Source organism: Equus asinus, chromosome X (assembly GCF_041296235.1).
Source record: "Equus asinus isolate D_3611 breed Donkey chromosome X, EquAss-T2T_v2, whole genome shotgun sequence".
In the NCBI taxonomy this organism is placed as follows: Eukaryota; Metazoa; Chordata; class Mammalia; order Perissodactyla; family Equidae; genus Equus; species Equus asinus.
This window is the reverse complement of record NC_091820.1, coordinates 111,036,422-111,051,376: the sequence shown is the minus strand read 5'-3', so window position 1 is coordinate 111,051,376 and position 14,955 is coordinate 111,036,422. Positions and strand designations below refer to the sequence as shown.

The 14,955-nt window shown below is 46.8% G+C and overlaps 1 protein-coding gene and 1 long non-coding RNA gene across 11 annotated transcripts in view; one reads left to right on the top strand and one right to left on the bottom strand.

Annotated features, from left to right (window-relative positions):
- Nucleotides 1-75: 75 nt before the first annotated feature.
- LOC123282567 (uncharacterized) lies at nt 76-14,241 on the bottom strand. Of its 10 annotated transcripts, none has more exons than XR_011499904.1 (7): nt 14,130-14,241; nt 11,568-11,820; nt 10,728-11,390; nt 10,192-10,492; nt 7,808-8,106; nt 7,554-7,609; nt 76-562 (listed from the first exon to the last, which is right to left on the bottom strand). It is a non-coding gene; the product is annotated as an uncharacterized lncRNA (long non-coding RNA). The 10 variants fall into 10 exon arrangements; XR_011499903.1 differs by lacking the exon at nt 76-562 and adding an exon at nt 4,282-6,077; XR_011499901.1 differs by lacking the exon at nt 76-562 and adding an exon at nt 4,282-6,073.
- The window catches only part of RPL39 (ribosomal protein L39), a 3,363-nt gene continuing 2,623 nt past the window's right edge, over nt 14,216-14,955 (top strand). Inside the window, exon 1 of the mRNA XM_014857557.2 lies at nt 14,216-14,344. Coding sequence (XP_014713043.1) covers nt 14,342-14,344 — 3 coding nt within the window. The 5' untranslated portion in view covers nt 14,216-14,341. The remainder of the gene's footprint in view (nt 14,345-14,955) is intronic.

Here is a 14,955-nt window from a genome sequence, read left to right as displayed (position 1 = left end):
ATACTGAATTAACCTCTTGGGAATTTTGAAAGGGGATGAAAGATATTTGTTTCTGCCTTCACTAGCATTATGCCTTTATTTTGCCCACCAAGAAGATGAAATCATAGTTCACTACACTTGTTCCATAAGAACGAAAATGTTTGGACATCCTTGGGCTGCTGCTTAATTTTCATTCTGCCAGCTTCTCCTAATGTGGCGTCAGTTTGCCTTTACTTCATAAGTTACTGCTTTATGTTTTACTCAGCTTTTAGAAACCAGTATCCTCCCCGCTCCCCCCCATCCGCCAAGCAGCAGGTAAAGAGGAAGAGCCATCGAAGATGACTAAAAGAGAATGGTTCGGGGGCCGGCCTGGTGGCACAGCGGTTAAGCACACACGTTCAGCTTCGGGCAGCCCGGGGCTTGCCGGTTCGGATCCCGGGTGCGGACATGGCACCGCTTCGCAAGCCATGCTGTGGTAGGCGTCCCACATATGAAGTAGAGGAAGATGGGCACGGATGTTAGCCAGTCTTCTTCAGCAAAAAGAGGAAGATTGGCAGCAGACGTTAGCTCAGGGCTAATCTTCCTCAAAAAAAAAAGAATGGTTCTTAACTAGGAGAGAGTACTAAAATAAGGGTAGGGAAAATTTTGAGGAGGAGAATGGCTGGCAGTGTCCCATGCCACAGAGAGGTTAAGGAAGATAAGAAATGTGAAGTGTTAATTGGATTTGCCAGTATTGAGGTCATTAGTGAACTGGTGAGGCAGAAACCATGTTACAGTGAGGGGTGAGTAGCAGGTGGGAAGTGGAGATGGGGGCAGTTGGATAAATGAGTCTTGGAGCTTAAAGAAGAGATTGGGCTGGAGATTCAGATTTGGAATTCATCTATTTTTAGGTGATCATTGAAGCCATGGGCCTAGATTTAGTTATTTGGGGAGGGAGAATGAAGAAAGAACAGAAGCAGACTGGGGCCCAGCTTTGAAGAACTCTAAGATTATTATACAGGTTAAGGAAGTATTACCTAACCCAAGAGAAAAGAGTGAAGAAGGAGAGGGGAGCAGCCGTCAGGGTTGGATGCTGCTGGAAGGTCAAGTGTGATGCCTGAAAAAAGGCCATGGGACTCAGTGACTTAGAAATAATTGATGACCTGAATTATGGGGAATAGAGGCCAGACTGGGTTGAGAATGGAAACAGCATAAACAAATTTTTAGAGAAGTTTGGCAGTGAGAAGTAAAGGGTGTTGATGAGGGATTATTTTAAATATGAGCACTACTAAAGCATCTTTAGAAGCCAAAAGGAAAGCTCTGAGAAAGGATGAATACCCAGGGGAAGTGATAACCAAGAGTGTAGGTTTCCGGAGAAGGCAGATGAAAACAGCCTCTGGGCGGCAGAGGTTAGAGGAGCTGGCCTTAGGATAAGTGAGGTTCTGGAACCACCAGTCATGATTTGGCACTGCTTGCCTCCTTACCCAGCCCAGGGTCTGTTGCCAGCCCTCTAGAGGCTGTTTTTGCATCAGCACCTCCCTCTTGTTTTACTTGCCCTGCCAGTCCAACTTGGTAAACACACTTCTCCACCCCCCTTAAATTTCTTCCACTCATTTATGTATTCATTTAGCAAACATTTACTAATGACTGTGCCAGGCCCTGGGGGTCAAGGGCTCAAACAAGTCCTTGTCCGTGAGGAACCATGGTCCAGTAGTGGCAAGAAACAACTACAGTCATGTGGCAGGTAACGATGTTGTGGTCAACAGCTGACCACATACACAACGGTGGTCCCATAAGATTCGTACGATCTGGCCTAGGTTTGTAGTAGGCTACACCATCTAGGTTTGTGTAAGTACACTCTAGGATGTTTGCACAATGATGAAATTGCCTAATGATGCATTTCTCAGAACACGTCCCCGAAGATATCCCCATCATTAAGCGACACGTGACTGTAGAAATAACCAGAGCACAATGCACCGTGTGAGAAGGGCTGTGGTGGCATGGCCTGCCGTGGGAGTCTCCTGTCCCTAAGCTGCCAAGTGTTGCTGGAGAAAATCCCTAAACCAGATCGACTGGGGAGACTACAGGAGTGCCCTCCCTCCTAAGCAATTTTCTAAATCCATCTTGACTTCCTTTTCCACGGTGCCACCTTTCTTTCTCTAGTTTGCTCCCTTGCTGCACTCTTTCTTGTGTCCGAGGGAGGGGAGGACCGCTTCCTCATAACTCATATTTTCATGTTCTTCATAAAAATAAACTATGCTATAAACAATCGAAAAGTGAGCATTCATTCCATTTCTGCCTACTTTTCTTCAGACACAGGTTTGATTTCTCTGGAAACAAAGACAGGATGGAGAGCTCAGACACTGGATATCTGAACATTCACTGAGCACCTCCTATGTGTTGGCACTGAGAGTATGGTAGTGAACAAGGTCCCTGCCCTCGTGATGCTTACAGCCCTGGGGAGTTCACTGCTTTGGTGGAGAGAAGTGATGCTAAGGGAAGTAGGCAGGGAAAATTCAAGGGGTGAGGGCAGTGGGAACAGTTATCTCCAGGACAGTGAAAACAGGATGGCTTGGGCATTCATGAGACTCACGCCTTCAAAATCAGGAACCGCACCCTCTTGCCCCAGCAGGCATACACAAGGTAGTCCTGAGGCAGTAATTTAACTCTGATTATAAATTAAGATCTAACTTTCTACGGTACTCACAGACATTATCTTTAAGCTAATTCCATAGGAGAAAGGTTAACTAGAGTTTTGCAGCCTTTTGTTGGTATATGGGTCTGTATATGTTTTCATGGAGGCTGCCCAGAATTTTCTTGACTGTCTCTGGGGCTGTCCTCTATACCACAAAAATTTATTATGACCATTTATATCATTAAGGAAGGCAAGGTAGTGAAGATAGGTTCATACTTGGTGAATTCTTGGAAAGTATATATCGACAGCTACATACATAGGATTAGCCATTCTTAGAAATCTCACAGAGCTCATTTATTCATTCACCAAATATTTATTAAGCTCCTACTACGGAGACATGGGTAAATACATAATTGTTCACTGCTATTGTAATACATGATATATTACCTATGTTTGCAGGCTTTAAGGCTATCCTCTGTATCCCAGCCCTGACCACTCCCCTGATCTCAGATCCTACTGGACATCTGCACCCAAATGACCCCTAGGTATCTCTGGTCCCAAACTGAACTCAGGTTCCTCCCACCTTCCTGTTTTCACAGAGGATGTTAACCCCCTTTCCACTCAGCAGTGAGGGTCATATTTGACTCCATCCTCACTCCCCACAGCCAATTAATCATTACATTCTGTTTGTCAAGTTCATCTCCCTCCTCTCCATCCCTTCACTGCCCTAGTTCCGGCTGCCATTGTTCATTCATTTATTCATTCACTATTTTTTGAGTATACACCATGTGCCATTCATGTTCTAGATTTTGGAATTACATCAGTGAACAAAACAGACAAAATTCCTGTCTTCGTGGAGCTTACATTCAAGTGGAGAGAGAAACTAAATAAAACAAGCAAAACATGTATTGTGAGAAAGTGACAGGTGCTTAGGAGAAAAAAATAGATCAGGGAAAGGGAATGTGATGTTTAAGGGTGGGGCTAAAAGGCCTCAATGAGAAGGTGACTTCTGAGTAAAGACTTGAGAAGGAAATGAGGGAGCCAGCTCTGGATATCTGGGGGATGAACCTTCCAAAGGAAAAAGTATGTGAAAAGGCCCTGGGGTGGGAGTGGGCCCGGCCTCTTCAGGAATGGCAAAGGCCATTATGGCTGGAATACAGTGAGCAAGGGGGAGAGTAGTTGAAAGGGATGGAATAAAGTCAGAGAGCTAACAGGGGCAAGATCCTATAGGTCATAGTTAGAACTTGGGCTTTTATTCCAAATGACAGGAACCATTGCAAAGTTTTGAGCAGAAGTGTAATATAATTTGACTTAATATTTTAAAATGAAAGGATCAGTCTGGCTGCTGTGTTAAAACAGACCAAAGCACGGAAAAGACAGAAGGATGTAGAGAAGTTAAGCTATTGCAGTAATCTAGTAGAGACCTGATGCTGGCTTGGACCACGGTGGTAGCAGTGGAAGCAGTCAGAAGTGATCAAATTCTGAACGTATTTTGTAGGTAGAGCCAACAGAATTTGCTGATTGACCAGATGTGGGGTATGAGAGAAGAGTCAAAGGTATTTAAGCACTGGAAGGATGGAGTTATTGAGATGGGGAAAACTGCAAGAGAAACGGGGTGTGTGTTATCAAGATGGGGAAAACTGCAAAAGAAACAGAGTGTGTGTGTGTGTGTGTGTGTGTGTGTGTGTGTGTGTGTGTGTGTGTGTGATGGTGCAGGGGGCTATCAGGAGCTCAGTTTTAGACATGTAAAGCCATGGGATTGAGATCACCACGGAGTGAGTACAATGACTGAGGTCTGGGGCGCTCAAGCATTTAGACATGAGATAAAGAAGAACCAGAAAAAGAGATTCTGAAGGAGCAGTGAGAAAGAGAGGAAGAAAACCAAGCAGGGGTACTGTGCTGGAAGCCACGTGAAGAAAGTATTCCAAGGAGAACTCAACTAAGACAAATGCTGTGCATAGGTCAGCTAAGATCAGATCAGAGAAATTAACTTAGGATTTAGCAACACAGAGGTCACTGGTAATCTTTTTTATTTTTTAAAAATTTTTTCCTTTTTCTTCCCGAAGCCCCCAGTACATAGTTGTGGGTCCTTCTAGTTATGGCATGTGGGATGCCTCCTCAGCATGGCTTGATGAGTGGTGCCATGCCCACATCCAGAATCCTAACCAGCGAAACCCTGGGCCGCTGCAGCGGAGCACACAAACTTACCCGCTCGGCTACGGGGCCACTCCTACTGGTGATCTTAAGAACAGTTTCAGTTTGAGTGCTAGGTGAAAACCGAATTGGAGTGGGTTCCTGAGAGGATGGGCGCCCACTAGGATGGCTATAATTTTTTTTTAAGTTTTTTTTAGTTTTCCTTTTTCTCCCAAAGCCCCCCAGTACACAGTTGTGTATTTTTAGTTGTGGGTCCTTCTAGTTGTGGCATGTGGGATGCTGCCTCAGCGTGGCCTGATGAGCAATGCCATGTCCGCGCCCAGGATTCCAACTGGTGAAACCCTGGGCCACGGAAGCAGAGCATGCGAACTTAACCACTTGGCCACGGGCTGGCCCCTATAATTTTTTATTAATGGAAAACAGTGAGTGTTAGTGAGGATGTAGAAAAATCGGAACCCTCATATACTGCCGGAGGGAATGTAAAATGGGGCAGCCACCGTGGGAAATAGTCCAGCAGTTACTCAAAAGGTTAAACAGAGTTACCATAATGACCCAGCAATTCCACTCCTAGGAATATGCCCCAAATAAATGAAAACAGGTACTCAAACAGATAATTGCACACCGGTGTTTATAGCATTATTCACAATAGCCAAAAAGTGGAAGCAACCCTAGTGTCCATCAACTGATAAATGGATAAACAAAATGATATGTCCATATAGTAGAATATTATACAGCTGTAAAAAGGAATGAAGTACTGACACATGCTACAACATGAAAGAACCCTGAAAACATTATGCTATGTGAAAGAAGCCAGACACAAAAGGGCACATAATGTATGATTCCATTTATATGATTCCAGAATATGCAAATCCATGGAAACAGAAAGTATATTAGTGTTTGCCTAAGGCTGGGGGGAGAAGGGGAATGGAAAGTGACTGCTAGTGGGTAGAGGTTTCTTTCTGGGATAGTGAAAGTGTTCTGGAATTAGATGGTGGTGATGGTTACACAACCTTGTGAACACACCAAAAACTACTGAATTGTACGTTTTTAAATGGTGACTTTTATGGTATGTGAATTATATTTCAAAAAAAGAATGAGAGGAGGGGCCAGCCCGGTGGCGCAGCAGTTAAGTTTGCACGTTCCGCTTCTCGGCGGCCCGGGGTTCGCCGGTTTGGATCCCGGGTGTGGACATGGCACTGCTTGGCACGCCATGCTGTGGTAGGCGTCCCATATATAAAGTAGAGGAAGATGGGCACAGATGTTAGCTCAGGGCCAGGCTTCCTCAGCAAAAAGAGGAGGACTGGCAGTAGTTAGCTCAGGGCTAATCTTCCTCAAAAAAAAAAAAAAAAAGAATGAGAGGAGAGAAATTGGAAACAGAAATCTCGACAAATCTTGCACAGCTTTGTTGTAAAAGGAAGGAGGGAACGGAGTAGCAGTGGAAAGGGAGTTGGGATAAAGAGCAGGCTTTTAAAAGGGGAGAAATGCCCACCTATTTATTTGTACATTGTTGGGAACAATCCAGTGAAAAGCAGGGACAGAAAGGACAGAACTGCCAGAGCAAGGTTCTTGACTAGGTGACAGGGGTTAGGATTGAGGGCACAAGCAAGCAGAAAGGCTGGCCATAGCGCAAATACTTCATCCGCAGGAACAGGATGAAGGCAGAGGATTCGAGTGCAGGTGCTGGGAGCTGGGACGCGGTAAGTGAGTCATGGAAGATCTCCTGTGATTGCTTAAATTTTCTCGGTGACTAGGAAGCAAGGCCATCATCTGAGAGAACGGAGGAGGAAGGGCTGCAGATCTGAGGACAGAAGAGGTTTGAAACAGTTGTCTAGGCCAAGGGTTGACAAACTGTGGACCAAACCGGGCCGCTGCCTATTTGTGTACAGCCTGCCAACTAAGAATTGTTTTTGTATTTTTAAATGGTTGAAAAAATCAAAAGAAGAATAATATTTTGTGACACAAGAAAATTCTATGAAATTCAAATTTCAGCTTCCATAACTACAATTTTATTGGAACCCTGCCATACCCATTCATTTATGTATTGTCTAGCTGCAATGGCAGAGTTGAGCAGTTGCAACAGACACCATATGTCACCTGCAAAGACTAAAATATTTACTATCAGAAGAAGTTTGCCAACCCCTGGTCCAGGCCTTTGCTACTGAAAGTGCGGGTCCACAGTCCAGCAGCATGCACATCACCTGGGAAGTTATCAGAAATACAGAATCAGAGTCTGTGGTCTAATAGGATGCCCAGGTGAAGTGTGTGCACATTCAAGCTTAAGAAGCACTGTTCTCGGAGAATGGGAGGGTGGCTAGACTAAAGAAAGGTAGGGTTGTGGGGCAGCACTGAGGGCCCACTCGAAGTCAGTGGTCATGAACCTGAAGTGAGGCCGGTCGGCTTCCTCCAGCTTCATTCAGCTGCCAGAGGTGTAGATATGTTGAGCAGGTGGAGAACTGGATTTACAAGGGTTATGCTTTCTCCTAGCAAGTACAAGAAAGGGCAAGGTGTGTACAAGTGAGTGGTTGATATAATTTAAGCTGAGTAAGGAGGGAAGAGGAGACAAGGAGGGGTGGCGGAGAGAAAAGGGAAAAGGTACAGGTTCAGTGGATTGCCGGTCCTGGTGGGGTGGAAATGTAGTCAGTGTTGGGGTACTAGGAGAAGGGAGCTGCACAGAGAGCAGAGAATGGGCTAATGCCACGGTCAAAGGAAGGGCAAGGGAGCGAGTGGCTGCAGGGTGGTGGAGGGCAAGACACTGAAGGAGAGGAGGCCAAGGGTCTGGAGGTATCTGCATGGATATCAAACTCACCAGGGACTGTGACAGGAGTAGTGTTCGAGAGAGTGACAGTGAGCCAAGAGCTAAATCTGCAAGGAATGAGAGGGAGAGACTCAGGGACTGGTAGGCAACTGCAACGAAAAAGAGCATCAGCGCGTTGGGACTGTGGCTACAGCCTCCCGTGGGTCTCCTTGTTTCCTTGTTTCCACTCTTGCCTCTACCCTCATCTGCTTTCCACACAGCTGCCCAAGGGATCTTCCTAAAATACTTACATAATTGCCACTTACCCTTCAAAAGCTTTCAGCCGCTCCCATTTGCCTTCAGCAGTCATTTTGAAACTCTTCTCCGAGGAACCCTCTTGGCTGGGCAGAAGCACTTCAAGGGTTCCTCAAACAAATGTCCAGGCCAAACACTGAAGACGTAAACTGCCCTGAGGAGGCTGTTCTTGTACTTTGTCTGTTTGCTGTATTAGAGTTCGTTCATTCATTCATCAAATATTTACTGAGCTGCTATGTGCGAGGCACAATTCTACGCTCAGGGAAGACAGCAGTGAACAAAACACACAATTCCTCGTGGAATTTCTATTCTAGGGAGGGAGTCAAACAAAAAGAAATAAAATATATGTTAGTCAGATAAGTTCTATGGAGAAAACGGGAGTGAACTGAAGGTGAGAGCAGGTGGAAATGAGGGCAGAGAGGTGGGGGCGGAAAGGTCTGACGGTGTTTGCCCCCGGAGGCCACTGTAAGAACTTGGATTTTTACAAGACTGAGATGATGAGCCATTAGAGCCATGCAGGCAGATGAGTGACACGATGTGGTAGGTTTTAACAGGATCACTCTGGCTGCTGTGTTGAGAAAAGATCATAGGGGGCAGGTTCAGAAGAAGGGAGAAGAGTCAGGGGCTTTTGTCATGATCCCAGCGAGAGATGGTCGTCTCTTGAGCTGGGGTGGGGGCAGTGAGGAACATTTGGATTCTAGACGCATTTTGAAGAGAGAGCTGACAGAATTTGCTAATGGATTGGAATAGGGGTGTAAGAGAAAGAGAAGAGTCAAGGGTGGGTTTCTATATAAAACGGCTTTCAAACCAAAGAACTATTCTACTAAACAATTGCACATTGTTGGCCTCCAGGATAAAGCTCAGACTCCTGGGCCGACCCTGGGAGGCCCTGGATACCTGCTCTCCACCTCTACAACTTTGCAAATATAGTTCCCTCTTCCTGGAAAGCCATCCCTCACTGCCCTACTCTGCCCCCTCCTAGTCCTCCATCAGGATTTCCCTCAAGCAGCCCCTTCTCTGAAGACCTCTCCCGACTCTCTACTGCCCGGGCTGGCGAGGGGATCCTCTGTGCTCTGCCAGCATCCCATGCATCCCTCTCGGCATGTGGGTCACACTGTTCTGTAAGTGACAATACAATCTATTGCTCATAGTAAGGGCATTCAACTTCTTGAGCGAAGGCATGTATCTATTCCAAATCCTGTCTTCTTTCTCCAAATCCCTTTATTCTCTGCAGAAGGCTGTTGAGCCTCCTCATTTCCTACCTTCCGATCCATCCGCTAGGTGCCACTCCGGTTTTCCTTCTCTCCACCTCCAAGTTCTCTCTCCTGTACATAACATGTTACTTTTACCATAGGAAGGCAGAGGTGGGACTTATTCAATATTTCATTCAAAATGAAAATGAAAATATTCAGATATTTTCCGAAAGAAATAATGGAAGGAGAAATCAGCAACTAATCAAAACTACCTATGAGGAAAAAAATAGCTTATGGAGGATGGAGAGAACGGGGGAGGGAGGGAAGACTGGAATGGCAGCTAGCCCTCTGGAAATGTTTCATTTAGAGTTTTGTCTGTAGATCCACATAAAGTGTTCTTAAGTTTATATTGAAATATAACACCCATACAGAAAAGTGCAAAAACCCGAAGAGTACAGCTAGATGATTTTTCACAAAGTGAACACACCCAGAGAACTGGCACCCAGAGCAAGAAACAAACATGACCAGCAGCCCCTCCCGGCAAGGATAACCACTCGCCTGACTTCTAATGGCATGGATGAGTTCTGCCTGTGTGGTCTTTAGGTAAACGGAATCACACAGTACGTATGCTATTGTGGCTGGCTGCCTGTGCTCCACGTTCTGTTCGTGATCCATCACCCATGTCATTGTGGGTAGGCATAGCTTGTTCATTTTCATTGCCGTATAGGAGCAGTTCGCCAACATTTTAGTCTTAGGACTCCTTCACACTTAAAAATTACTGAGGACCTCAAAGGGCCTTTGTTTGTGTGGATTGTATCTATCAACATTTGCTGTATTAGAAATGAAAACTGAGAAATATTTCAAACCCAAGAACACATAAGCCCACATTCCATTTCCTGTCAGAGCCACGATGTCATTACAAGTCATGGAGCCTCTTGAAAACTACCACACTCAGGAGAGGAGGAGAGCGAAAGAAGCACATCACTTCTTTGTCTTGTTATCAAAATAGCTTTGATCTCACAGAGCCTCTGCAAGGGTCTGGAGGACCCCCCTGAGTTCCCTGGCTCACACTTTGAGATCTGCTGCTGTACAGCAGCCCTCGGGAAATATACCACAATTTATCTGTTCCTGGTGATAGATTAAGACAGTGTCTAGTTTGGGGCCATTAGAAATAATTCTGCTATAACTAATTTAGTACATACCTTTTGATGCACACGTGTACACCTTTCTGCGGGGGAAACACCTAGGAGAGGAGATGTGGGGTCATGTAGGATGTAAACGGAATCATGTAAAACATTTACATCATTAAAAAACAAAATTAAGGGGCCAGCCCTGTGGCCGAGTGGTTTAAGTTCACGCGTTCCGCTTTAGCGGCCCAGGGTTTCACCAGTTCGGATCCCGGGCACGGACATGGCACTGCTCATCAAGCCATGCTGAGGCGGCGTCCCACTTAGCACGACCAGAAGGACCAACAACAAGAATATACAACTATGTACAGTGGGGCTTTGGGGAGAAGAAGAAGGAAAAACAAAAAAAGAAGATTAGCAACAGATGTTAGCTCAGGTACCAATCTTTAAAACAAAAATTAAATTTACAAAAAAAAATTTCTTTTCATCCGTCCTTCTCCTTCCCTCCCACTGCAGGAAACAACTGTTCCCCTTTTCAGGGCAAACTCCTCTCCTAATGCCCTTCAGCCCACCCCCATGTCCTCTGAGACCACCCCCACTATCCACCATACCTGGGTTTTCTCGCATCTTTAATCTCTCTTCTTCTCGTCCTCTTCTCCATGATCTACAGAAAGCACCGACTCTTGAGCTCACTGCCCTCCTGTGTCTCTGTCCCTTCACACTCAAACATCCTAAAAGCATTTCCTCCCCTCGAGTCCTGCCCCACCTCACCACCCACTCTTTCCCCTTCTTGCTACCTTCCCCACCTCCCATCTATACTGCCCAACTTTCACGGGCCCCAAGGAGCACCTTATGTCAAATCCTGGAGCCTCTTCACAGCCCTTGTCCCTTCTGACCCCAGGGTGACCCAGCTCTGTCGAGTTCCAGTCCTTGAAACGTGCCTCCCCTGGCTCCGGCCACTGCACATCGACTCTTGTGACCAGCAAGCTGTCCCTTCTAGTTGGAATGCCCTTCTCCCCATCTCCCCATGTCCTGGTCCCACCTGTGTTAGTCTGCTGGGGCTGCCATAACAAAATACCGCAGATGAGGTGGCTTCGCCAACAGAAATTTCTCACAGCTCTGGAGACTTGAAGTCTGAGAGTGTCAGCAGGTTTGGGTCTCCTGAGGCCTCTCTCTTTGTCTTGCAGATGGCCAGCCACCTTCTCGCTGCATCCTCACATGGTCTCTCCACACGTGTGTGCATCCTGGTGTCTCCTTGTGTGTCCTAATCTCTTCTGAGAAGGACGCCAGTCAGACTGGGTTAGGGACCACGCTAGCAAGCCTCACTTAACTTCATCACCTCTGTAAAGGCCCTACCTCCAAATAAAGTCACATTCTGAGGTACTGGGGGTTAGGGCTTGAACATATGAATTTGAGGAGAACACAATTCAGCCCATAACACCACCACTCACCTTGTAAGGCTGAATTCAAACGCCACCTCTTCCTCTTAGCTGGCAATCAGCACCCCTTCAACATTCTTGTAGGGGCTGGCCCGGTGGCGCAGCAGTTAAGTTCGCATGTTCCACTTCGGCAGCCTGGGCTTCCCCAGTTTGGATCCCAGGTGTGGACCTATGTATGCACCGCTCATCAAGCCATGCTGTGGCAGGTGTCCCACATATAAAATAAAGGAAGATGAGCACAGATGTCAGCTCCAGGCCAGTCTTCCTGAGCAAAAAGAGGAGGATTGGCAAAAGATGTTAGCTCAGGGCTAATCTTCCTCGAAAAAAAAAAAAGGTACAAACTTCCAGTTATAAATAATTAAGGCATGGGGATGTAACATACAGCATGGTGACTATAGTTAATAATACTGTATTGCATATTTGAAAGTTGATATGAGAGCAGATCTTGTAAGTTCTCATCACAAGAAAAAAATTTCTAACTATGTATGGTGATGGACGTTAACTAGACTTATTGTGGTGACAATTTCGCAATATATACAAATATCGAATCATTATGTTGTACACCTGAAACTAACATAATGTTATATGTCAATTATACCTCAATAAAAAAATTTTCTTTCTTTTTACTCATTTTTTTTTTTAGGAAGATTAGGCCTGAGCTAACATCCATGCCCATCTAAACATCTACTGGAGCTAACGTCTACTTTACATGTGGGACACCTGCCACAACCTGGCTTGACATGCAGTGTGTAGGTCCACACCAGGGATCCGAACCAGCGACCCTGGGCCGCAGAAATGGAACGTCCGAACTTAACCGCTGTGCCACTGGGCTGGCCCCTCAATAAACAATTTTTAAAAATAAATAAAAGAAAAAGAAAATATTGATTCTTAAATAAATAATAAAAATCCAGGTTAAGAAGCCTAAAGTCTCGCTTCAATTTAATGTAAAATTTTCTGGATGAGGGTCTGAATTTAAAAACTGGATGGCATTAATGTAATAAAACTTTTGCTGTTAAAAAATGGCAATTATTAAATTGGGCTCAAGCTTCCTATGGCTTCTGTATTCCCTCTCTAGATCTAAGGCACCGGCGTCCTGTTGCCCAAAGCAGAAACCTGGAACCAAGTCCTGTCAATTTTATGTCACAATCATCTCTTTATTTTATTTCCTCTTATTCAGCGTCATGGGGACTGTCTTACTTTGAGCCACCATCATTTCTGGCCCAGACTATTTCCAAAGCCTCCTACCTAGTTTGTTTGTTTTATCATCTGTCACTATACTCCAACCCAAGGATTCGTAACCTTTTGTGCCTGGAACCCTTTGGCAATCTGATGAAGTTTATGGACTTATTTTCAAAATAAATGTATCAAACAAAGTACATAGGATTACAAAGAAAACCAATTACACTGCAACATTGTTATCAAAATATTTTCTGAAAGAAATGTGTGTTATAAGGTATGGGCTTCATAACACAGTTCTACTTGTGGAACTAATAACTACTGTCATTTCAAAGAAGTGATGAGTGTATAAATGTTAAATATTTCAAGACATCTCCATCAACTGTAATGGGATATGAAACCATCTTTGATTTCTTCTTTTTTTTTGAGGAAGATTAGCCCTGAGCTAACATCCGTGCCCATCTTCCTCTACTTTATATCTGGGACGCCTGCCACAGCATGGCTTGACAATGGGTGCATAGCTTCACACCCAGATCCAACTATCGAACCCTGGACAGCCCAAGGAAGCATGGGAACTTAACCGCTGCGCCACCAGGCTGGCTCCTCATCTCTGATTTCTATTGGCAACCAAGTACTGTAGTTTGTTGCATACATTGTAAATAAAGAAAAACGCTACATTTTAGTCAGTTTGATGGAAATGAATTTGTGACTTTTTATCCAAGTTCATTTTGGAGTCTACACATCGACGCTTTGTTGACCCCAGATTAAAAACTCCTCCCTTAACTTACTGGTGCAAATATGCTTGAGGTGACTGCAAAGACACAGAGGTTTTTGTTTTCAAAAGGGGAGAAGAAAAGGATGAACAGGGGGATCATTACCAAAAAGTATACCATGAATTCCTATACATTTTGCCAAAGTGAGCTACAGCCAGTCTGGGCTTCCTAGTGGCCAAAGAAGAGGTTCTGTCCAGAACTCGGCTTAAACCTTGACTGGCAACCGCCTGCCCAGACTAACGCTCCTCGGCCGGCCCTAGACCGACAGGGCCCACTCGGTGCAGCCCCCGCCGACCTCTCCTGCTTCCTCCAACCTCACTGTCCCTCCTGGTCCCGCACCGCGCAGCCAGATGGAAACCACCCCCAGCAGTCAAGCAAAGGCCAGGCGGTCGTCACGCCAGGCCGCTCGGGCGGGGCGTGCCCAGCTGCCACCCCGCGGCGCGCTCACGACCGAAGTCCCTTGCGCTCGGACGTGACGTGTCCCTGGCCCTCCACCGGAGGCAGCCCTGCCTCCCCCTCGTGCCTTCCGAAGGATCTCTGCTTTGGCCGTTATCGCGGGCCGTCTGCCTCGGCCACAAAGTGGGGTGCCCTGACATGCTGACGGGCCCCTGAGGAGCCCACTTACGGAAGCGAACCCCATTTCGCACGAACCAGTGCGGTCTCCCACGGCTCCATGGGACCGAGCGCGGGGGTGCGGCCTGCGGGAGGCGGTGGCCAGCGCACGAGGTCCCGCCCAAGCCCGGCCCCTGGAGCGCTTTGTAACCACGTCCTTCTGCCCGCCTCTTCCTCTTTCTCTCCTCGCCATCGTCGTGTGCGCGGTAGCTGCTCCTCCTCGCCATGGTGAGTCCATCCGTTACCATCAGCTCCGGGCTGGCTTCCCGCGACCCGAGGTCTCCGCGAGCTCGCCAGCGCGGCGGGCCGCATCGAAGTTCCGGGGCATTTTTCAGGCTTTTCCCGGAGAAGGTCGAGTTTGGCCGCCGCTCTCGCCCGCGGGCCTGGTGGGCTGTGGCGAGTAGACGAGGCCCTGGGAAGGGTGAGCTGCGCCCTCGGCTCCAGGCCCCGCCCGGGAGGGAAGGGACTCCCGCTTCCCTTCGCCCTTCTGCCGGAGCGAGCTGTGCTGCTGGGGCCGGGGGGCACCCCACAAATCGGGGCCTGGCGGCGGCTGCCCCCAACACGCAAGACGTGCCGGGCATCGAGAAGGGAACGTGGGCTGCTGGTTTTCGGAGGTCTTTTCATTGGGCGGCCAGGAACATGGCACGCTGTGAGCTTTCGGGACTTTTTAGCCCTTTTTTCAGGGTCTTGAGCGGCACCCCGTGGAAGCTCCTGGAAGAAGGGGCGTTGTGGCATGAATCTATGCCGAATGGGCGTTCTTCGTAAAATGTCAGCTGCGTAAAAAGCCCATGTCGTGAGTTTTTCCGGTGATGGTTTCCTGAGAAAATCGTTTATGGAGA